Source organism: Vidua macroura, chromosome Z (genome assembly GCF_024509145.1).
Source record: "Vidua macroura isolate BioBank_ID:100142 chromosome Z, ASM2450914v1, whole genome shotgun sequence".
NCBI classification, from domain to species: domain Eukaryota; kingdom Metazoa; phylum Chordata; class Aves; order Passeriformes; family Viduidae; genus Vidua; species Vidua macroura.
In genome coordinates this window covers 25315242-25339415 of record NC_071611.1, presented here as the reverse complement: position 1 = coordinate 25339415, position 24174 = coordinate 25315242, and the positions used below count along the sequence as shown (strand labels likewise).

At 44.2% G+C, this 24174-nt stretch overlaps 2 protein-coding genes across 2 annotated transcripts; one reads left to right on the top strand and one right to left on the bottom strand.

The window, feature by feature from the left end:
• Positions 1-869: 869 nt before the first annotated feature.
• On the bottom strand, positions 870-8437 carry BTF3 (basic transcription factor 3). The gene is made up of 6 exons (XM_054003946.1): positions 8325-8437; positions 7951-8019; positions 4640-4753; positions 4237-4438; positions 1713-1769; positions 870-1225 (listed from the first exon to the last, which is right to left on the bottom strand). The coding sequence occupies exons 2-6, from the start codon at positions 8017-8019 to the stop codon at positions 1179-1181; spliced, it is 489 nt and encodes a 162-aa protein (XP_053859921.1). The 5' UTR covers positions 8325-8437; the 3' UTR covers positions 870-1178.
• A 10578-nt stretch (positions 8438-19015) lies between these two features.
• On the top strand, positions 19016-22860 carry FOXD1 (forkhead box D1). The gene has a single exon (XM_054003266.1). It carries the CDS (start codon positions 19016-19018, stop codon positions 20282-20284), a length of 1269 nt encoding a protein of 422 aa, XP_053859241.1. The 3' UTR covers positions 20285-22860.
• Positions 22861-24174: the final 1314 nt, after the last annotated feature.

The window sequence follows — 24174 nt, the reverse complement described above, 5'->3', positions numbered from 1 at the left end:
AATCTACACTTCCTGAAGTATCTGCTCTAGAAACAACCTTAGGAAGCCAGTAGCTGGGTGCTCTTCTGTCATGCAATCTATCATTAATATCAATCACTCACAAACATGAAATTTAGCTCTCAACCCTGGAAAACTCCAGCTATACAGAGGTCAGAATGGAATTTAAAATTAATTTGTTGTGCCCTAAAAAGTTATCTTTTTCTCTGAAACACAACAAAAAACCCAAAAAGTAATAAAAACAACACATTCCTGAAACATTCAAATTAATAGTTAATAGATGTGAAGCTGGTAAATACACTTAGTTAAGAGCCACTATCAATTTTATTAATTTTTTCTTCTTAATTTTTTTTCTTTTCCTCCTTTCCGTGCTTCATTCCCCCATATAACTGATGGTTTCAGGTAAGTAGAATTAAAATGGTATTGTTTAAGCCATTAAACAATTACACCATGCAAATATCTATTAAACACTCACTGAAGATAAAAATTCAACACTCACATGTAGCTCCCCAAGGTCATGAAGAACAGCAGCAAGCAGCTGGCAAGTAAAAACTCTACTTCGATTTGCATGTTTTGTGTCAGATTAAGCCACCATTAACTATTGCTGAAAGACAATTCTATTTCTTAAATTTAGTAGGTTACAAAGTGACTTACAGCCTACCTAGCTATAACCTGCAACACCAGAAATTCACCGATTAAGTCCAAAAGGTTTCATTATGCACAGAAAGTCCTTTTTCAGGAGCAAGCTTTTTAATACAGCAAAAGGAGGATGCTCTGAAGAAAAGCAAAATATTTTAAGATTGTTTAATATTTAGGACCTGTTGTTTAATATGTTTGTCCCTGATTTTCTGACAAAAAATCACACCAGAAACTTTGTTTGATATTTTTATTGTATGCCAAAGTTCATTAAAGATGAGTGTTTGCTTGTATAGAAGTTACTCAAAAAATGTGTCTAGGCAGAAATTTGTTAGCAATCTGAGTTATTTCAAAGCATAGGTTTGTTCAATCGGGTCACAAAAATAATAGTGTACAAGCAGTAACTAAGGAGCTGCAGATTCAAGGAGTTTCCAAGTATCACAGATCTTGAGCTCTCATCAGGAAATAAATCAAGGCAGTCACAATATAAAATAGCAGCTCCATGTAGCTTTTTCAAGTTTTAATTTTATTCAGGAGGTGACAGTTCAGTTTGCCTCATTCTTCGAAGCTTCATCAAAGTTTTCAACAAGATCTAGAAAAAGATTGTTGGAATTAAAGCTTGATCCACTTCCCCTTTGCCAAACATTTTGGGTTTTAATTTTTTTCCTAAGTCCTATTTCGTATCAAGTTTTTACACCATAAAAACTTTCAGCTTGTAAAATACAGAGCAATTATTGCTCAACCAAAGAAATTTTGGACAGTTCATTAAAAAAACACAATTCTAAAAGCATTTAACTTCACTATAACGACTGGGCAGTGATTCTGACAAGGTAGTTTCTCATGAAATATTAGATAATGATCTTAGTTGTAGCTATCACTTCAACACAGAACCAAAATACAAGCTCAAACTGCGAAGTCTCTCGTGGTATCTGAAATTAATTAAATAATCTCCCCACAGAAATTCTGTGACAGCAGGTCACTAGACATCATTCCTACTATCCTTGGTCTGGTCTTAAACTGTGCGTAAGATCTCTCAGAAAAATTCACTTCCTTTTCCTCCACTGCATATTTGTTCTTACCTGGAACTTCATCGTCATCATCTTCACCAGTAGCAAGTGGTGCTTTTCCATCTACAGCTGCAAGAGCAAATAGTTCAAAAGCTTAATTCAAGCTCACCATAGGCATTTTGATTTATTGTGTAGCTTTGTGCTTTTGAAAACATTATCAAAGATTCTGGGCTAAGCTACAATGCTTTATCCAGTTCTGTAAATAAAACTCTTTATCTAATGCAGGAAGTTTACATTCCCTTTTTTACTGATAATGCTCAAACAGACCAGTAGTAAAATTAGAAGATGCATGCTAAACAGCATACTAGTCACCATCTTGTATGTTGATATTGAGTGCTCTGCACAACAATAATCTCCAAATACAAGTGGAGATTGATTTTACCAGTTTTTCTTAAAAGTAGGTTAGTTTATGGACTATCACATGACTCTTAAATTTACATATTTTATATCACCAAGTTTTAAGGACTAGAAAGGATCCTATTATCCTGCACATCCAAAGAAAGCTGAGGTGCAATTGTGAAGTTGCAGGCAGACATACCTAGAAGAAGTACTTAAAAGGTATTACTGTTCCCTGGCAAAGTCAGAGGAATATGGAACTGGACACACAGTTTTACACTCCTTAGATAGTTGAGGTGACCTAGTGTTCTGAGCCACATGTTTGCTGACTCAGTAATTTCTTTAACCATTCCTGTTGCATTTGACAGAGGTAGTGACACTTAACCACCTCCATGGTAGCAGACCAGTGAGCATCTGCTGAACTGGGCAGAAGGCCACTACTCTACAACTATTCTTAGCTGTACTGTCAAGTTGTCTCTTACTCTCTACTACCTTAGCTTTATTCCAATTAATCCTTCTCAGTTTTTAAGAAAAGCGTGAAGAAAAAGATGGGTTCTTACTAGATCAGTACATTAATTTCTAGAGAGTCAGAATTGATAAATAAACTTTGTTTTGAAAGGACTTGGGACAAGGACATCACTGATCTTCATTTGTTTTTTTAAGTAGCAGAAAGTTGTTAAAACTTAAGTGCATCTCAACATTAAAAACAACATTTGAAAAGCAAACCATGTCATTTCATCCTAAATTACCTGCATTCTCTCTCATCCCCAAGACCAGTCCAAGTTTACTTTAGCGTCTGCAATCATCAAACATGCTTCACTCATTGATGTTAGGCTTCCAAATCTAGCTGACAATGCTGAATAGAAAGTTTTATGCAACTAGATCTGGCATCCACTCTTAGTGGAAAGAAATAGCCAGTTTCCAGAACATAAAAAGTAATCACTTCAAACAGGCTTCCCTCTTTCTAAAACTCCACAATTAAGCTTAGAATATAACCTCTTATAACTAGCTTCTCATTGTTATGAGAAAACAGAACTTCAGCAATCATTCTAAATTCTTCCAAATATTCTTTTCTTTCAAGCTCTACTACTATCACAAGTCACACAGGTGACATTAGAAGAAACTATTTGAGGATCATCATGAAGAATACTTTACCCCACATCTTGAGGACTACTTCTAGCAAAATATTTTTCATTGGTAAATTGCCAGGAGGGTACCATCAATTTTAAGAATGTAAACAGAGGCTGCTTTGTTGGCAACAAAGCAGATGGACAATAATAAATTAACAATCAAATTAGAACTGCCAAAGACCAGACACAATGATCTCATTTTTCCTATGTTTCGGCTGTTCCATATCTTTAAAGGAATGTGCTTAAGATATTTCAGAGAGTAGGACAACTGCTCACACAGGACACAAGGAATGTTCCCAGTCTTTCACTCCTGATTTTCAAGTCTCCTGTTCACAAGTCTTTCACTCCTGATTTTCATCCTGTAGCAGCAGCACCTTTATCAAACAGTACATATATAAGTCCCTCCTATACTTTTCCTAGTTTTAGAAGGAACAAATGCTCATACTTTTTTACTATTTTAAGTATGGAATAGGAAGTTGGTGTATCTAGCTTAATGCTCATATCAGCCCTGTTCTCTACATTGCTTTACACATATTGAAATTATAATGTACTTCCTTATAAATACCCTGTAGTTTCTTCCTAGTTATCAAAAAGCCCATGGAGAAATACCTTCATCACACCTGTGAGGAAGAAAAGCAATTGCAAGATATCTGTAATATCCCTCTCCCCATTACTTACATTTCCATTCAAAGTGTCAAGAGATATACTCAAGCTTATCCTTCTTTAAAACCTAACACTTACAGAATAATTAATCCATCCAGCTATAATGAACAAGATACGTCAAAACATGGCAGCCACATCAAGAAGGAAAATACCACAAAATCAAGTCTGTCTACAGTTTTCCAATGCTAACTAAGCTGTAAGACACACTAACAGGTGACTTCGCTTTACTGAGTCATGCTTGCCATTGAGTTTGAGCTATAAATAAAATTGATTTTAAGAGTTTTGTTGTCTGCAAGCATGTTATAAAGTGCTTATAAAGAAACCAGAGTGCACAGAATGTCACTGCTGCTATAGAAATGAGCCTCATGTCAGCTGCCAGCATGAAACACATTCAACTTTCAACTTACATTGTTTGGGTAGGGCTTCTGCCAATCTCCTGAGGCTGGTCAGACTGTCAGCTCCAAGCTGGTTTAGGATGCTAGGCAGCATTTCTGTCAGCTGTTTTGTCTCAGCATGGCCGGTGATAGTGAAAGTGTTAGCAGCCAGAGATGCCTGAACTTTTGGGTTATTAAAGTGAATGACTGTTCCTTGATTGGTAAACATGTTTACCTGCAAGAAAAAAAAAAAAAAAAATCCAGTATTTGAAGCAGTCTAACAGGATTTTTCAATTTAACAGGAAATTAAAATTCTTAAAGCTCTAGGAAGACCTATTGATAATTTACAGACAAGTTTAGGACCTATGTTACTTACCAGAAGATTGATTTAAACACATTTTCTATTTAAATTTTTTTTTTCCTTCAAAGCAATTACCTCTTCAATTCCAGAAATATTGTTGACTCCCAGTTTCTTCAACGAAAACTGAAGTTTTTTATCATCTGCTGTAGCTGTTCTGTGAACAACCTTCTTCTTTCTGCGGGCAGTACCCTTCGCAAAAAAAAAAAAAATTGCAAGGTAAAGCTTAAAGTAGTTCTCACAAACTCCAATTCTAAGGGCTGTGTAAGTACTTTACAATCTCTACAAATCAAATACTGCACCAGTGTTTCAGTGCATGTAACCCTGCTGCCCAACTGCACTACAGCAGTCTTTTTCTTGCACTAAGGCAAGATTTGCACATGTAGGAGAAGCATAAGGTTTTAGGAAGCAACGCCATCAGAGAATATTTATTCCACAAATGTCATGATTTACTGCAACATCTTAGAAAAGGGAAGTTGCAAATTTACCCTTGTTAACCCAAGTCATCACAAGACATAAAACTGAAGAATGATCAGTTCCAAGCAATTTCCAAAAATTATTAGTTTTTCTTAGATTGTCTTTCTTAAATTATAGCCAAATTTTGGTAAAAGTCAGAGGCCATAAGGCTATGAATACATCATTAATAAATGAATATGAGAAATGTCAAAACACTACATTTTTTATTCTAAATAGCCATATTTTATCTGATTAACTTACATATTTGAAGAGTGCCTACTTTTCCGAAATATTTCATAAATACATTTTTAATAATACTTCTGGTGTTCTAGACCAACCCTGTTTAGAAACCAAACAAGCAAAGTTAAGTTGTCCTACAGATCTGAAGTTCTAGATTTCTCCAGGGAAGTAAATGTCGCACATTAGAATATATCTATTGACATTTTCTGCTTTTTCATATCATTCTCCAGTTGCTTACACAAGTGTTCAGGAAAATCTGACATAAAATGTCTGAGAACAAGTGAAACTAAGCTACTTTTTGACATAATGTAACTACTAATCTAAGTCCTCTCATTCCAGCTGCTCATCTACCACGTGCAAATAAAAAGAGAATGTGTTGCTACCTAGCCGTATAAATAACTGCAATTCCTTTTCAGTTTACTGTCAGAAGTTTCAAAGTTAGCTGGACAGGAACAACTCTAACATAATTCTGTTACCAAAAATGAGGAAAATTAGTGAGAAATTCATATGAAACTAACACTTGGAAGACTACTACTCAAACATTTAGTTTTTTGTCTAGAAAACTTGATATTCACACCCTGCTACTGTTGGGTTAGCACACACAGTGGTTTGGAAACTACTAAAAGTAATAGAAAAGCTTTATTTTAGTGCCTTGTCTACCCAAGAATTGAGCTATATAAGGCATATGCTAAGTCCCTCTGGACAATAAAATTCTCAGTACATTTCAGAACATGACGTCTTGAATCAAGGAATATGGAGCAATATGTACCTCTTTCACACTCATCTCAACATACTTGGCAAGAATGCAATGAAGATATCACAAATAATTTCCCATTACAAAAAAAGAAAAATATGGCAGGTTCAGGCATTCCAACTATTTCACAGGCCAATTTTAAAATTAAATTACCATTCTAACCTTTGCTTAATGTCTATAAAAGCCCAATATTGACCAGCAAGCTGCAAGAACTGTAATCTGAATGCATGCTCTCACATGATGGACATTAAAAGCCCCTAGAGTCGATAAACACGCACTGGTTTACATGCATACAATCAGTAATATAATACAGGAGTTCTCTAATTAACCATTAACATATACCAAGAATATGCAAAAATTACCAAGGTAGTTAATTACTACATAAACCCTGTTTTAAGGCTGCCTAAGTCTCCAGCAATTGGCAAAAAGAAAAGAAAAAAAACCAAACAAACACTGGAATGAAAGCTCCTGGAAATTCTGTCAGCAGGAGTTCTGTTGAATAACTTGTAATCTAGAGCATTGTGTATACTCCCTCAGGTATGAAAGATTCTGAAAAATTCCCGAATTAAGACTGACACTGTAATTAAAATCTTTACTGTCATATGACTATATTAAACATACATTTCTCACCTTAAAAGTAAACACACAATACAAATAAATATATTCAGATGTAACAAAATAAAGTTTTTCTGATTATATTAGTCTGCAATTACAGCAGTATGACAAGTATAGAATTTTCAACTTTGTGCAGAAAGGCAAAAAACTGCCTTGAGCACCCCTAAGTATTTTTGACAAGTCAGTAACGTAATATCCCTAAGATCCATTATGAAAACTATACCCAACCTCACCTGCTGTAAGGTATACTCACTTCAAATCCCACACATTTTCTAGAACAGCCCACATAATTAGCATGGGATAGCTACAAGAGGAGTACAACGACCATCTACTTCCAACACTCCTGCTATGGGCAGAGACACCTCTAACTAGACCAGGTTACTCAAGAGTCCCATCCAACCTAGCCCTTAACACTCCCAGGGATGTGGCATCCACAGCTTCTCTGGGCAACCTGTTCCACTGCCTGACCAGCCTCACAGTAAAGAATTTTTTCCTAATATCCAATCTAAACCTACTTTCAAGTTAAACCCATTCCCCCTTGACATGCTACTACGTGCTCTTGTAGTCTTGATGCATCTTTCCTGTACGCTCCCTTCAGGTACTAGAAGGCCACAATTAGGCCCCAATGCCTCCTCTTTTGCAGGCTGACCAGTCCCAATTCTCTCACACTGCTCTAACAGGAGAGGAGCTCCAGCCCTCTGATCAACTTGCTGTCCCTTCTCTGGACTTGCTCCAATATCTCCATGTCCTTCCCATGCTGGGGACCCCAGAGCTGATGCAGCACTGCAGGTGGGCTCTCACCAGAGCAGAGCAGAGGGGCAGAATCCCCTCCCTGGCCCTGCTGCCCACACTGCTTTGGATGCAGCCCAGGACACGTGTGGCTTTCTGGGCTGTGAGTGCCCATGGCTGGGTCAGGTCCAGCCTCTCACCCACCAATACCCCAAGTCCTTCTGGGCAGGGTTGCTCTCCATCTCTTCATCCCCAACCTGTGCTGGTACCAGGGGTTGCCCTGACCCAGTTGCAGTACTTTGCACCTTACCTTGCTGATGATGAGATTCCCATTCACCCTAATACAGAATATTAAGTCTGCTGTAACAAAACGTACACCGACAAAAACGTCTGGAGATTCAGCTACTACATATTGCACCTATAAAAGTGACTTCAGAAGGCCCTGGAGGAGCACAGATTCCCTTGAGGACAGTCCAGCAAAGCTGAGAGCACTCGGGGCTGCTCCACACACCCGTTTCCACGACCTCTTGTACCACGCCCAATATACGGGCAGGGACACACAATCCCGACGGCAGCGCAGGGAGGCGGCTCCTACCTTGCCACCGATGCGCACTTGGGCCTGAAGCTTGGCCAGCTTCTCCTGGTTCATGATGGTCTCCTTCATCTGCGGAAACAAGAGCGCCCGGAGCAGGCGGGTGTGGAACGCAGGTGGGGGCACGTGGGCACAGGGGGCTCTGCAGCCGCCCCTCACACACACCCAATCACGCGTCCTCCGCGGCACGCGGGCAACCCCGTCCCGCCACAGGGCCGCCACGGTCTCAGATCGCGGGCAGAGCCGCCGAGCCCAGCCGAGCCTCCCTTCAGGCCCGGCCCGTAACCACCGTCCCTTTCTCCAACCACCACCGCCGCCCACCGCCCCCGACCGAGTCACGCTCTCCTCCCGGCCGCCCCCCGCCGCCCCCGCGGTACCTCGGCGAGCGGAGGGGCGCGAGCGCGGCTGCAGGCGGCGGGCAGGACGCGGGGCTGGGATCCGCACGCGGGCACAGCGAGATGGCGGCCGGAAGGAAGGAGCTGCGCGCCGGGCTGCGCGTGCGCCGCGCCGCGGCCGGCAGCGGGCGCCCCACCGGCGTCGGGGCGGGCGGGCCGGCGGGTGGCGGAATGCGGGGTCTGTTGGCTTGGGGAAGGCCTGCGGTGTTGCTGAGTCCGCCGCGTCAGCAAACGTCACCGTGTCAACCAGACCATGGCACCCAGTGCCACGGCCAGTCTTTCCTTAGGCAACTTCAGGGATAGTGACTCCAGCATCTCCCTGGGGAACCCCCTTCAATATCTTGTTACCCTTTCTGTGAAGAAATTCCTCTTGATGTCGACCCTCCCCTTGCTGTACCTCCTTTCAGGTAATTGTAGAGAGTGATAAGGTCACCCCTCAGTCTCCTCCAGGCTAAACAACCCCAGCTCCCTCAGCTGTTGCCCACAGGACTTGGTTTCCAGACCCTTTACCAGCTTTGTTGGCTGCCTCTAGTCTTCTGCCAGCTCCTCAGTGTCCTCCTCCTATAAAGGGCCAAGGACTGGACACAGCACTGGAGATGTAGCCTCACCGGTGTCAAGTACAAGGGGACAATCACTGTCCCGGTCCTGCTGGCCGCATTATTGCTGATCCAGGCCAGGATGCCATTGACCTTCTTGGTCATGTGGACAAATGCTGGCTCAGGTTTGGATCAGCACCCCCAGGTCCTTTTCCTGTGGGCAGCTTTGCAGCCACTCTGCCCCAGCCTGTGGCACTGCCTGGGATTGTTGCGGTGAAGGGTAGGACCCAGCACTCACCATGCCTGCCCTCACCACAGCTCAGATTACCATGCCTTTCTCAGTTTGCTGCTATCTTACCCACCCTGATATCTGCAGCCTTGCCAGGAAAGTTCCCCACCACAGGCGTGACATCCATGGTCTGGCATCAGAGTCACAGAACCACTGGGGTTGGAAGGCACCTTGGGAGATCATCCAGTCCAACGCCCCTGCTAAGTCAGGGTTGCCCAGAGCAGGTGACACAGAAACGTATCCAGGTGGGTTTTGGACAGTTCCAGAGAGACACTCCACAACCTCACTGGGCAGCCTGTTCCAGTGCTCAGCCACCCTCAACGTAAAGTTATCCCTCATGTTGGGGTGGAATTTCTTGTGTTTCAACTTATGGCCATTGCTTCTCATCCTGTCACTGCTCATGACTGAAAAGAGTCTGGCAGCATCCTCTTGACACCTGCCTTTCAATTATTTATACATATTGACAAGATCCCTTCTTAGTCTTCTCTAGATTAAACAGGCCCAGCTCCCACAGTCTGTCATAAGAGAGATGCCCCAGCAATTGTGCTTGTGTGGCTGGACCCCCTCCAGTAGTTCCTTGTCTTTCTTGTACTGAGGAGTCCAGAACTGGACATGGTGCTCCAGATGTGGCCTCACTAATTATGTGTTTATTATTTTTCATGCTAGAAAACATGTGAGCATTATGTTTCTTTCTCCCTTTTGTAGTGCAGGCCCCCTCTCAAAGCCCATGCCTGTGCTTCTCCCTGCTGTCCCCAGCAACTCACCTCCTTCCTCCCAGATGGCCAGTGCAGAGCTCTGTGGTGGGGCCCCTTACGTGAACCAACCCCCAATGCCCCCAGCTGCCCCTGCCCACCCAAACTACTGTTACACCACTGCCTGTGTAACAGTCTTTGTTCTTTTTATTTCTTCCACCTTGTGTGTTTTTCACTGTGGCTTTTCCTCCTCTGCTATGTTATTGTAATTTATAAGCTACCCACATGCGGCTGCTTGCTGCTGGTCACTGGATACCATCTGTGTGCCCTTGCTGGATCCCTCCCTTGATGTTCCCCTGTAGCCATGTTTTCCCTCACTGAGGCCTTAATCTACCCTTTTTATGTATTGCCAGTCTTTGTGTTTTCCACAAAGAGTCCTGTTCTGGGAGCCAAACACACACACCTCCCAGGCTCTAACTCTTGCAGTTGCTGCTGCCTTTGGGTATATGTAAACCTTGTTCCTCAGTTTGCATTTCTGAGGCAGAGATCATTCACAGTCTACAATTTCAGTCCCCCACAAGTTTGCCAATGTGTTTGAGTTTACTCTGACGAGTGTGACTAATCTCACAGCCCTGGGGAACACACACTTCTGGCTCCAAGAGGAGGCAAAGCAGTCGTTGCAGAAGCTGTATTGCACAGCAGAGGGCAGGAGCAGATTTGTAGGGGAAGAAGCCTGACGTTCTCATCAGTGCTACACGTGCTCACAGAGTGATGCAAGAGAGGAGGAGCCTTGTTGCTCCATGGTCCCAATCACCACCCTAACTGAACCTGATGAGCCTCCTGGCACCAGTAGAAATACTGCTGACCTTGCTTTCTCACCCTGTATTTTTAATGCCTTTTATACTGGTTCTTCTCTGGAATATCCTCAGTTAACTATTCTCTTTGGTCTTGTTTCTGTAAGACTATGTAAATGATTAATCTATCCTTCTTTATTCATTAACATTGTCTCCCTTGTTAGTAATGCCCAGAGCCAAGGTTTTGCCAAGGCATTACTTTTTGTGTCTGTAAATTTAGTTTGCTCTTACATTATCTTTTCACTACATCAGAGCTGAGTGATAATTTGTACAAAAGATATTGATCCTGTTAAAATCGAGGCCTTTGTAATTAGTGAAAATTAATGATAATCCCAAAATGACTCCATCTGGTGGTGATAGAAATTCTCAGGCGCTGCTGAAGAGCAGCAGCCTCTGTGCCTCCCACCAGGTGAATCACAGATGAAAGTTAGGGGATGATCAAACAACTGTAAAAGATGGTGGGGGAACCTCCAAAAATTTGGTCCACCATATCTGGAAAATTTGAACAGTCAATTAGTTTGTGGAGAAAAGATGTCAGGGGAAGCCCATATTATTTATCTGAACTAGCAACCCCAGTATATAATTCAGAAGGAGGGGAAAAAAGCAGATTTAGAAGAAGAGGGTGTTTGGGGAAGACAGAGTTTCCTAGAAACTAAAAAGAAAGCTTATAAATTTATTGCAGGATGAAACTGCCAATGTACCTGCAGCAAAAGTGAAGAGAGCTGAGATGAAAAAACACAGAACAAACCTGAGTCACTGCAAGCTATTGAAAGTAAAAATCAATAGTCACTGCAAGCTATTGAAAGTAAAAATCAATCTGCTTCAGATTTATCAGAGTCTGCCCTCAATATATGTGAAATATTCTAGAATTGCTAGGCTAAATGATGATTACAAGCAAGCAAAATATTTTATTAGACTAAAATACTGAAGTGCAAATAAATCACAGAAAGATTATTCCAAGATAGAAACTATAGAAAATGCTGTTACAGCTTGCATTTTAGGTTCAGCTGGTCAAGAGATATGATCTCATATGCCCTCATGTGAGATTTTTGAAGACAAACTATGACGAAAACCACATCACCGAGTTGTATCAGGACTCAGCTGAAGTGATTCAAAAGTGGTAGTTCAAGGGCCTCTAAGATTTGGTTACATTTCATGGATCAAACAGGAGACCTTCAAAAACCAAATTTTACATCTAAGAAAAAGTATTTTAGCATGCTAAAATACTGTATTGACTTGTTTTCTTCAGTTGTTCGTTTGTAATTCCATAATGGGAAACATAAACCTAAACCTGGATTTCTTTGTAGCTAAAGAGCTCCTACTGAGAAATGGAGCAGATCCAAGGGCTGTACCAGTGAGAGGGACCCTGAGCTCAGTAAGCACCTTTTCAGTTCTGAAAAAGGGTGAAAGTCACGACCTCAAAAACATCAAAGAATATAAATTGCTAAAGAAAAGTTAATTAGCTACACAGAAACAGTATAGGAGTGGAGGAAGAGCATTAAAATGGTTACTTGGAAAATTGTTTCCTAAATTATATGGAGGTTTAAAGGCAGAAATGGCAGTGGAAAAGCTCTCCTGAAAGTCATGGCCAGTGCTGCATAAGTAATAACAGGACATGTTGAGGCGAGGTTCTAGTATCATATTGAGGGAACTGATCACAGATCATAAACATAAGTGATCAGGCTATAGTGAAGTAATATTTGTCTTGATTATCAGAAACAACAAGGGAAAAAAACATGGTTTTAGGCAGTGAAGGTAATCTGATAGTTAAAATTTCATTTGGAAACATTTATTCAGAAGAATGCTGTATTTAACTGCAGGACATAAGGGGAAAAGCACTAAGTAATTTTGAAAATACCTATGTATGTTAGCAATTTAATGGAGGAAAATAGCAGCATTATGGAGTATAGAACCAAAAATGTTGAGAGAGAGAGATGAATGGAAAAGAAACCATCTCCAGATATCTAGACATTAGACTCACTGAAGAATTAGAAACTTTTTAAGGTATATAAAATATATAAACTTTGATAGGTGTGGATATTCTCAGCTCAGTCAGAGAGAAAGAGAAAGGTTTTCTAACCAGGCAAGAGCCTGGGAAACAGTTGGGAAAGAATGTAAATAATTCTCTAATCTATCTTGTTATTCACATTGTTTGTAGATATGTTCTGCTACTGTGCGTCATTCACTGCACACCAATGGTGTGACCTGTTTTTACTCTAAGACCAATGAAATTAGTCTTCTCAATGTTCTATATATATAGAGCGGTACATTTGAAATAAATCAGAGTTCATTTTCTTAGCCTTCTGATCTGGAGTTCTATGTTCCCATCCTGCTCAACAGTGTCAGATAAGAGCCCAGAAAGATTCAACCTGAGTCTGGTGCTGTTTTCATCTCATGTATTACCATGTTGTATCATGTGCCACAGAGTTGATCTCTTCTTGACTTTTGTGTCAAGGAAGAGATATTGCTGCCCAATTAACAGTGTCCTTTTCTCACCATGACTGTAGCTTTTAAACTCAGCAACCCAAAATACCTGGGCTTCAAGCCATATCACAAGCTTTTTATGACCTCCAGGATGCCTCTCTCTGTAACACCCTGCAGAGTCCCACTGGAGAGTAGTTGGAGAAGTGCTACATCAAGAATCTCCTGCCTTCACTGTACATGGCTCAAACAGGCTTTGCAGGATGTTTGGGAATTTGAGTTAATAAGACTGCTAAAAGCTCACCAAGAAAGGCTTGCCTATTAGTCTTAGTCAATAACAAATACCTTGCTAGAAAATAAGTAAGAGTTAGAAGTCACTATATCCCTTACTGGCTATGTGTGAAAAAGGTGATACCTTAAATTTATGCATGGATGTTAGGGATTTAGACAAACTGTTTATTCCTAAAGGCATCCTATACACAGAATTCAAGAGGACTTGAATCCTTCAAGCCATGATCACAGAAATATTTTGACATCTGCTAAGACAGTAGTCTTTGTATTGTCTTTAAACAATTAACACAAGTCAAAACATTGTTGAGACAACATGACCCAAGATCAACATGTAAATGTGTAATGTGTCACGTTTAGTCCAGGATGAATCAGGACTTAATTTGGCCCACTTTAGAAGTGTAGGTGCCATCATGCTACCTTTGATTAATGCCTTGGCAGCTGCAAAATTTTTATTCATTCTGGATTTGACTTCTTTGATTTTCTAGACCTCCTGGTCCAGCTGGTGCTCGGCAGGAAGTAAGCGGTGAGCATACATGGCAAGACATGGAGAGGCTGAACAAGTCAAGGGCCTTCCTCTTTCTGCAGCAGCTAGCTGCTATTTCTGCTCAAGTCCTGGCAGGAACCCATTACCCACTAAGTTCTAGATGGAAAAACTGATCTTCTTTGTCTTTGATCACAACACAGCTTATCTCCAAGGATTTCTAATTGAACAAATATACCTGCCAATATTCACTGCATTTATGAATGAGTTTGTACTCCTCAGGGGCTTACTTCCATTTCTAGAGAATGAAATGGAAAATATCGCAAATATTTGAGACACTAATTATGGGATCTCCCTCCTAGTTTGCTAAAGCTTGTTTACAACAAAAAAAAAATAAGGGCTTATGTGGAAAATGGTAGAAAGGTTTTCAGTAGTTGGTGAAGTTATGAAATTAAAGGTAATCTAAACAAGCTTGATGTGTTCATGTGAAAAGTACTCTGCCAAATCAGCTCTGGCAGCCAGTGCTTCATTTTGTATATCTGATATCCTTCCACAAACACTGGAAATAGTTACTGGCTTTAAAGGGTAGAAATAATAAGTTAAAATTAAAACTGGTAAAGCAAATTTAGGGATCTCATGCTGTTTTGAAGGACTATTAAGAAAATAATAGGGGTGAGATGAACAAGGAAAAAGGTGGAGAGAATGACAAAGACTGTCAGAAATACATAAGTACTTCTGTGCTCTGTGCTACTCCAGTGATTCTGAAGAACTCCTCAGCATGTAAAAAGGGTAACCAATGAAAAAATTTGTCATAGAATCTACGGAGTTATGAACAGCAGGAGGAAAGTGTTTAACAACACATGTTCCTTGTCTCTTCCATTAGAAAAACAAGAGCACATAATATTTAAATGAGCAAGTGACTTGCTCTTCTTACCACTCAGAAGAGACACTTCTTACCACTCATGGTTAAAGCTTAGGAGCATTTTACCACAGAATATGTTTAGTGGTGTAAATGCACATGATTTCAAAAAACGACTGGACAAATTCATGGAATAAATTCGCTCACAGGCTATTAAATTCAGATATTATCTGTGCTTTAAAACAAACAAACAAACAAACAAATAGCTTGAAACCTAGATTTCTGACAGCTAGGAATCAATTTTACACACTTGTTTTTTCCTATATTCTTCCCTAAACATCTGGTCAGTTTATGCTGCTAGATGGGTCTTGGTCTAACCTAGTAAAAATGCTTCTTAAGATCAGAACATCATGAGAACATTAAATCACATTTTACTGAAATTAAAAGCCCAAAGGGCCTTAAGGAAGCGACTTTCACTTGTCAGAATAAATGTACATGCTACACAAGAATTACAGAACAAGGAGGAAAAAAAAATCCAAACCAACCAAACCAACAAACAAAACAAAACCCCAACAAAATCCAACCCAACCAAATAAGCCAAACCAGCTTGGTCAAGAAGAAAAAAATGTTTCACAAGAGTAGAGGGGTGATCACCTCCAAGGATGGTAAACCCTTTTTCAGCAGTAGACTTGGCTGGAACCCCAGATTTTTCTTCAGTTTTCCAGGTGACTGCTGCCAACCTTCTCCAATGCATTGTGATCATACAGGCATTGTAATCCCAGCCTCTGCAGAAGGCTTAAAGGTAACATTACCTTCCCCAAAACTACGTGGCAAGAGTAGAGGAAAATAAACACCCAAAAAAGTGGAGATAAAATGGCAGTCAGTCACTGTTATAATGGGCAAAGAAGACCACAGCTGTCACTGTCACTGTTATTATCTCTGTCATGGACACCACCATCCTTTTGCGAGGTCATTGCTGGAGCATTTATTCATTCTATGACACAGGCAGCTCAGAATTCCATCCAATCTTTGACCCAAGACGCAACATTCACAGAAAATGTAAATTATTCAATAAATTGTTCTATACATTAAGAGAAAGTCCAGTTCTGCAGCTCCAGAAAACTCAGAGCACTTCAACCAGTGTGCCACTGTGGCTACTTGAAAATGCCCTGCATAGTGCCCAGGTTAATCTTCAATTTTTAGTAAAGGCCTGGGCTGCACTGATAAAATGTGGATGCTCTGTATATGCATGCAGGAATTGTGAATTGTGTGTATAATATATAACCAAAAAATTACAATCCATAATAATTGAAAATTTATTATTAATTTTAATATGCCCAAACAAAAATAAACCCTCTCTGGGTAACTATTTCTTATCCTACTTCTGTGCAGCTGTGGTTTTAGGTACATGATATATCAGGTCATTCACAACTAGCAGGAAACCCTAGAAGACAGCCCCCGAGATCCTGGGTCAAGGGTGGTCATTTGGTAGTTGGGTGCGTGGGCAGAGAGCCTCGCCTTGTCACGGAGGTGGTAAGGTGGTCCAGGAAGTTCCAGCCGTTTCGCGGAGTGGCTTCAAACTCTGCTTTTCTTTAGGGTCTCAGTCGCTGAGCGGGGGATTCTTGCCCGACCCTGCCTTATTCGGGGGCTGCTTTGGGCAGTGAGGTCACGCCGGGCCCCCTGCCCCCGCACACGGCCGCCCACCGTCGGCGCTCCTTGCCGGTAGATGGCATCCCCCGTCCACACAGAACAATGCCCGGAGCGGAGCGGCATGGTGCAGGACTGACCGCGAGGTGGGGGACAGGGCAAAGCCCGCGGCCCCGCCGCTGGCCGGATTTTACCAAGGGAAATGCCACCTCCCCCCCCCCCCCCCAGCCCCGCCACCCCAATCGGCCACGTCCAGAAAGACCTGCATCCCAGCCGAGGGTCCCGGGAACTCGGTGCTGTCGAAGAGCCGCCCGTATCACACGCTCAGTGAAACACCCGCGCGTTCTGCTAGAGGAGGATCGAGGGCAGACCCTGGCTCTTTTGATTTGTCACTACAGTGGCTCTTCCCCGTGCATTTTTAAACTTCACCGTTCTTCATACTTAAGAGCATGATTTTTTTAAGATGGTTTTAAACGTTCAGGATTGGGAGAAGAGAAAGAATAAAAGGAGGGGAAAAGGAAGCAGAAAACTAAAATACTAACTCTTTGTAAAGACGAGAAACCTCTTGAAGACAAAAAATCCTGTCTACCTGTCTATTAGCAGCTTCCCGAGAACCTTAAAACTAATTCGAAGAGAGATTTTATGAACTGTAGGAACTGTAAATCTGAGTGATATCTATTTTTGTACAGAAAAAAAATAGTAATTTGCTGGGTCTAAAGGTTTTTTTCTTTTTCTTTTTTTTTTCCCTGTTTTGTAACTTTTGATGGTATTGTCTTGCAGGCGCCTTAATAGTGAACAAAATGTAAATAGGATTATTTGGAAATAGTAGAAAGGATTATGTTGTAAATCCACGGAAATGGGTTTGAAACAGGGTGGCTTGTAGCTTTGGGTTAGGACAGTATATCGAAAACGTATTTCAAGAAATTGGGTGTGTAGGTTGTTTGCAAATTGATTTGATCAGTGAGACTTTATGCATGAGTCTGCCCTTCTCACGACGATTTCTGCCTAAGAACGAATCCTTTACTCCTTTCCTTTACTCCTATCCCGGTCGGATCCTAATTGCAGTTTATCCTGCAGAACTGGGAGCGATGGGATTTTTCAAAGCCTTTCTTTTTAAGACCATGGTAATTACACTTCTGTCCAAATTTGTAGGGGTTTTATTTTGTTTGGGTTCTTTGGTGGAGTTTTTGTCTCTTCTTTTTTTCCCTGCCAGCCCTTACATAAAGGGGGCCCCGGTCTTCTGTCGTATCATAGATCACCTGAAAAGGGGAAGAATGGCACTGAATTAGCGAGCAATCCTCTGTCGCTTTCTCAGGGGTGTTGCTCCTACTTCAAGCGAAGGTCCCATTCTAAAGGTCAGTGAATTTATTTCCTTTACATACAAAGGAGGCGACGCTAATTCTCTGTTAGTGTTTCTCATAATGGAGGGAGCTGCTTCTCTCTCTTTAACAACCATGGCCTTACAATTAAACTGAGAATAGTGGTGTGTTTTAGAGGCTATTCTTTTAGAGTTTGTGAGGTCGACAGCAAGAGATATTTTATTTCATTCTAAAGTAAATTAAACTCTGGAGGGTGATGGGGGAGAGGTAGGGAAGGATGTGTCTCAACCATCTTGCGGACAGAAGTCTGAAGTTTATTAACTCACCATCTCCCTCTCCGGTTTTTTTTCCCCCGTCCTTCCCACGGGAAGCAGCACCCCGTCTCTGAGGGCAACCCCGGAAGATGCGAAGCTCCTAGATCCTCCAGAGGGTTTCTGGGAAGATGCTCCTACACTTTGCGACAGACTTGCACTTTTTTTTTTTTTTCCCCACAGGGGTATCAAGTGTTATCTTTATTTTCCCCCTTTTCCACTAAATATGGCACCAGTCTCCCCGCGGCCCCTCCAGTACCCCTTCTGGATGGGGTGAGGCCGGAAGGGCTTGGACGGTGGCGAGGCGCCCTTCGTGGGGGGGTGGGGGGAAAGACTCGCCAGGTTCTGACGCTGGGAGCCATGTGATGGCCCCCTCGCTATAAGGCGGGGAAGAAAGCTGCCCTCCCTGGGACTAAGCCCCAGCCTTTTCACTGTGTTTCCTAAGGCCCAGCAAGCCATCCCCTACTCCCTCCCTCCTCGCCAGCCTCCTCCCCTCTCCTCCTCCCAGGACTAGGCGCGCTCTCTCCTGCCCCGCATCCATTAATGTCTGGGGGCTGAGGAGAGGAGAAAGAGGGAGAAAACGACTTCCACGAGAGACGGCACAACCTCCCTGCGCCCACAATAACCGATTCCAACCGAAAAAAAAAAAAAAAAAAAAAACCAAAAAACGAAAAAATCCCCAAAAGGGGGGAAGGGAAGGGGAAAAAAAAGAGAGAGAAATCCAAACGGCAGCAAAAAATACCCCGAAACAAAACCCTGACCAGCCGCCGCCTCCGAGCGGGCGGCGGGAGCGCTCCGGAGGCGCGGCAGCGGCGCTGGGGATCGGCGCGGCTCGGACCGGCCCGCCTGCCCGTGGCGGCGGCGGGGCGGCTCTCCGCGGAGCGGCGCGGAGGCCTGGCGGCGGCGGGCAAAGCTCCCGCTCGCCCGCCGCGTCGCGCCGGCCGCCACCGATGCGCTGCCTCGCCGCCGCGCCATGACCCTTAGCTCGGAGATGTCCGAGGCATCGACGCTGGCTGAAGAGACCGACATCGATGTGGTGGGCGATGAAGACGACCAGGAGGACGACGAGGAGCCACGGATCCGCCGCCGCCGCTCCTACGCCGAGGACGAGGAGGAGGACGAGGACGACGACGAGGAAGAGGACGAGGAGGATGTGGGCGACCTCCACGCCGCCGCCCTGCTGCCGCGGTCGCCCGTGCGCGGCGAAGGCGTAGGTGGCGGCGGCGGCGGGGCGGGCGGCGGGGACGCTGCCGGTGGCTCTCGGCCCCCCTCGCGAGGTGGCCCGCAGAAGGCGACAGCGGGTGGTGGCGGGGCGGGAGGCGGCGGCGGCGGCGGCGGCGGGGCGGGCAGCGGCGGCGGCAAGAACAGCCTGGTGAAGCCGCCCTACTCCTACATCGCTCTCATTACCATGGCCATCCTGCAGAGCCCCAAGAAGAGGCTGACGCTAAGCGAGATCTGCGAGTTCATCAGCGGGCGCTTTCCCTACTACCGGGAGAAGTTCCCTGCGTGGCAGAATAGTATCCGCCACAACCTCTCCCTCAACGACTGCTTCGTCAAGATCCCCCGGGAGCCCGGCAATCCTGGCAAGGGTAACTACTGGACGCTTGACCCCGAATCCGCCGACATGTTCGACAACGGGAGCTTCCTGCGCCGCCGAAAGCGCTTCAAGCGGCAGCAGCTCCCGGCGCCCGAGCTTCTGCTGCGCGCCGTGGACCCCGCCGCCTTCCTCCCGCAGCCTCCGCCGCAGCCCCCGCAGCAGCCGCCCTGCGCCTACGGACCCTACGGCTGCGGCTACGGTCTCCAGCTCCAGGCTTACCACCCCCACTCCGCCCTCTTCGCCTTCCACCACCCCTCTCCGCCGCCTCGCCAGCCCCCTGCCGCCCCCGGCAGCGCCCCCGGTGCGGCGCTGCCCCCCGCCGCCGCCGCGCCACCGGGCCCCTTGCTGTCGGCGGCGGAGCTGGCACGGACGCCCTTCGGCTACGCTCACCCGCTGGGCCCGGCGCTGGCGGCCTCGCTGCACTCCGCCAAGCCCGGCAGCGGCGCGGCGCTGGCCCGCTCGCCCTTCTCCATCGAGAGCATCATCGGGGGAAGCCCCGGCCCCGGCGCGGGCAGCAGCTGTGCCTCGCAGTCGACCGCGGCGCCGGGGCTGGCCCGCTCGCTGGGGAGCGCCGGGAGTGGCCTGCCCCCCGCCGCCGCCCTGCCCGCCACCCCCGGCTTCGCGGCACGGATCTCTAACTGTTAAGTGTTTGGGAGTCTTTCCGAAGGTAGGATCTGGGGTATCTCCTTTCTGCGCCGCTCGGACGCCCGGCGGACGCTGCCCGTAGGGGCTGCCTGTCTTTGCGTGGGGATAATTGTGACGGGGCTCGGGGGCCGTCCGCCGCAAGAGACGGACCTCCCGTGACCTTCACTAGTGCAAAGCCAGGTGTAGATCTAGATACTGCACGGGCAGGCGGTCACTACATCGGAAAGTTACTCGCTACTCCTTAAAAAAACAAACATGGTGATAAATAATGTCTCTAAACCGCTAAAGTTCAGAGATTCTCAGGTCTAGGAGTTTGAAAACAGTAATGTACAGGAGAAAAAAAAGGCTTGAGGGAGGACAGCAGAGCAATACTTTTTCATTTAGTACACTTGTCTCATGTACTTTTATAAAAGAAAAGATTAACGTGTTTACACAGAAGAAATTCAAGATTATCATTTCTTATTTTAACCTGTGTTTTGTATTATAATAGACTTACGGAGTTTTTTATTTTGTACTTTATGCATATTCTTTACAAGGAATATTGTTAAAATTACTGGCAAGTATTATTGTACCATTTTAATGTAAATTTTTTACACATTTCAAAAATAAAATTTATCATTTTCAAAAAAAAAAAAAAAAAAAAAAAAATCGAAACCAAACCCAAAGACCAAAGGAGCCCAGCCAAACAATTGGCTTTGGATCCTTCCCTCCTTAGCATTTCTCCTTTCTTTGAGACACTGATATTTTTTTCTTTGGGATTAATAGCACAATAGTCAAGGAATATTCTAGCTTGAAATTTATTATGCACAGATTTGACCGCAAAGAAGAAAATAAAATTACGATCTTTGCAGTCAATGCATTGTTAACCGTAGCAGATAAAGAATAACAAAAAACCCAAACAAACGAAACAATAAAAAAAAAAACAAAACAAAAAACCCCACACAACACCAACAATAAACCTCCAACAAAACACAAAAACACTCTACAAAAACAACAGGAACGAAAGAGGGGATAAATAGAAATAGGTCTCTCTGGAGTGAGTAAAGCCCAGTTCTGTAAGGCACCGATCAGGGGATTGATTAAAAAGCCGGTTTAAAACTATTTTTATACTTTCAGGTGTGTTTTAAATCACAACTGCATCATAGTTTGGTTTCCAAGAGGCCCAAAGGAAAATACCACTCAATAAAGGGCATACATTGAACTTCAGAGAGATTTGTTCTAGACACTTATGTTTCTGTGATGATAATAGTGGCATGTGTTTCTACTTTTCAATACATAAAATATAAAATGCACTTCGTAATATCATCGTGTGATGAGTTGATTAAGTTTATAAGCTGTCGAAGTAAGGATATTTAAATGTACAAAACAAACCATGAAAGCAGCTTTTCTCATTCCAAACACTCGTTTTTAACAGCATAAGGTCCATAGATATCTATTTTAAAGGGTAAAAAAATCCGGCCTCAAATATTCAGACCTTTTATATGGAAAAGAGAATCGCATGTTTTAAGAGTAGGCGTGTGAATGTTGTGGGCTAGAAATACGCATTTTTCAAACCAGGGAGGCGCTTTTCAACTACGAATGTATTTATAACAATTTAGGAGACTCGGGGATCAAATATGTGAATTTTCATAATAAAAAAATAATAATGAGGGAGGGATGCCTTTTAGTGCTCTTTGGAATGAGGAGGGGTTTTACATGTAGAATTATTTCGTCGCCTGGGTTTTAAATATTCTCATAAATGGAAAAGTGGTGCTTCTCCGTTTTTTTTTTTTTTTTTTTTTTTTTTTTTTTTTTTTTTTTTTTAACAATGCTGTGTTAAAATAGTGGGCTTCAAAAACCAGAAAGAGTGGACATAAGATCTCTGCTGGGCTCCATTTGCACTCTGGAGCTGAAAGGCCTCTTTGGATATTCCTGGTTCTTATCAGAAAAAGAAGTAAAGTCCGTTCTAATTTCTAAAACAAAAGGGAAAATACCCCCGAGGCACCGTGTACGTATTCTCCGGAGAGAGTGAATATTTTTCACGAGAGACCGATTAATTCACTTTCCCCCGGTCTGGCCAGGGGATGTGCCGGGCCGACACGGGCCGGTGCAGCGCGGAGTACCGAGCTAAGCTGAGGCCTCCCTCGAAGAAACAGATAAAATCAAGCAGGGAAATGTTTTGCGGGAGAGAAGGCAGCTGTGGCCTTGCGGCGGTGCGAGGCTCCCCGAGAAGGGATGCTGCTTGCCCTCAGTTTGGGTTCTGTCTGCTCGAGTCTTAGAGATCTCCACGAGCAGTTACATGAGAAGGCGATCCACCCTGTGTTTGTTTCTCTTGGCTTCTCCACAGTTGATCCCGGGGAGCCTGGCGACCTCCCCCACGCAGAGTCTAGCCCGGCCCACGCCGGTGGACAGTGGGGTCTGAGTGTGCGAACTGCCCGTCCCTCAGGTCTTCTCATAGGTATATAGCAAGCAAACTGCTCGGCCACTTGTTCCTTCCACGTTTCTCACCGGTTGCCTCCATCCGTGCGGACAAGATCTTCCTTTGGGAGTTTCTAGGGAAGGTTACAGGAGCAAATTGCAGTAGGTGATATAGATTTCTTCTTTTTTTATTTTCTTTTCTTTTTTTTTTTTTTTCCCTGTAAGTAAAAAGGAGTAGAGTAAGAGGTCTAGGGTCCTGGTGAAGGACCTTTTTGCCTGCTCTCCTCGAGTCCACAGGGAAGCCGACTAGCCTTGGTCCCGGTCCCGAGGGTCCCTGTTTCCCCGCTGCTGCCCCAGAGCAGGTGCTACCAGAAAAGGAGCCGACCCCACAACCCTTTGATGAGCTCGCAGCACCGCCGGGGCGCAGTGTCTCATTCGCATGCTAATGGCCCGCCGTGCTCTCCGCGGCTTCCAAGACTAACAGAGAAGCTAACGGTATAGTCCTCGCAAGGACCGAGCCCGGACGAACAATTCTTCCAAAATAGTCTGGGCCCTAATAAACAATCTGGTAAGACATGCAGTATAGTGTCGCCTCCTTCTCCTCCCAGAGACAAAGTGTGGATTCATTAACCCGTCTCCTTGCTCATCATATCCCCGTAGGGCTGAGAGACGAATTACTGGATCTGAATTGGGAGAGGATTGCTCTATGAGGGGGCTAATGTTTCAATCAGTTCATCCTGAAGGACCACACAAAAAGAAACTTTTTCGTTTATGGTGCTATTATGCGGAGTTTTAATCTAGGGATAGATTTAGCCAAATGTTATCTATTGGGAATTTAATTAAGCCCTTATGTATTCAATCGTCTTTTATGCCACACACAGTGTCTCTATCCAGAAACGTTTCCTTCCACATAGTTCTTTGTTTCTGATGGGTGATTTATATACTTTTAATTAGGTTTTTAAAAAATTATTTCTTTTCAAGTATCTTGTATAACGTTTCTCTTAAGCAGGACTGTGTTAGGTCCCTTCCCACATCCCCTATAAAAGAGGTTTTCCCTTCCCTCCCTGGTTTCGAATATGATTCGTTTGCACATCCACACACTGTGCCCTTCCCGCTGGAGCGCTCCTGCTGCCTTGTGTGGAGGAGCCGGACATCATGCCCGCTCTGTCGACACCGCCGTGGGCTGCGACGGGCTGCGCAGCCCGAGGGTCCAGCCGAGCTCCGTGGCTCCCGTGCACAGCTCCCCGGCCCTGAAGCTGCTCTCAACCCAAACTATCCCCACACGCACCTCCTTTGGACCATACCTTCGATCTGGTTTGTATTTTAGGTGCAGTGAGAAGCACTCCTGGGGTCAGCAGGGTGCACATCCTGTGCTTGCAGGCTGGTTTCAAATACCCAGGGCCGGCCCCATCACCAAGTCTGGAAGGTGAAAGAGGGAGCGAGGCCCTCACCTGCTCTCAGCTACTCCCTTTCTTGCAGCGCTAGTGGCGAGG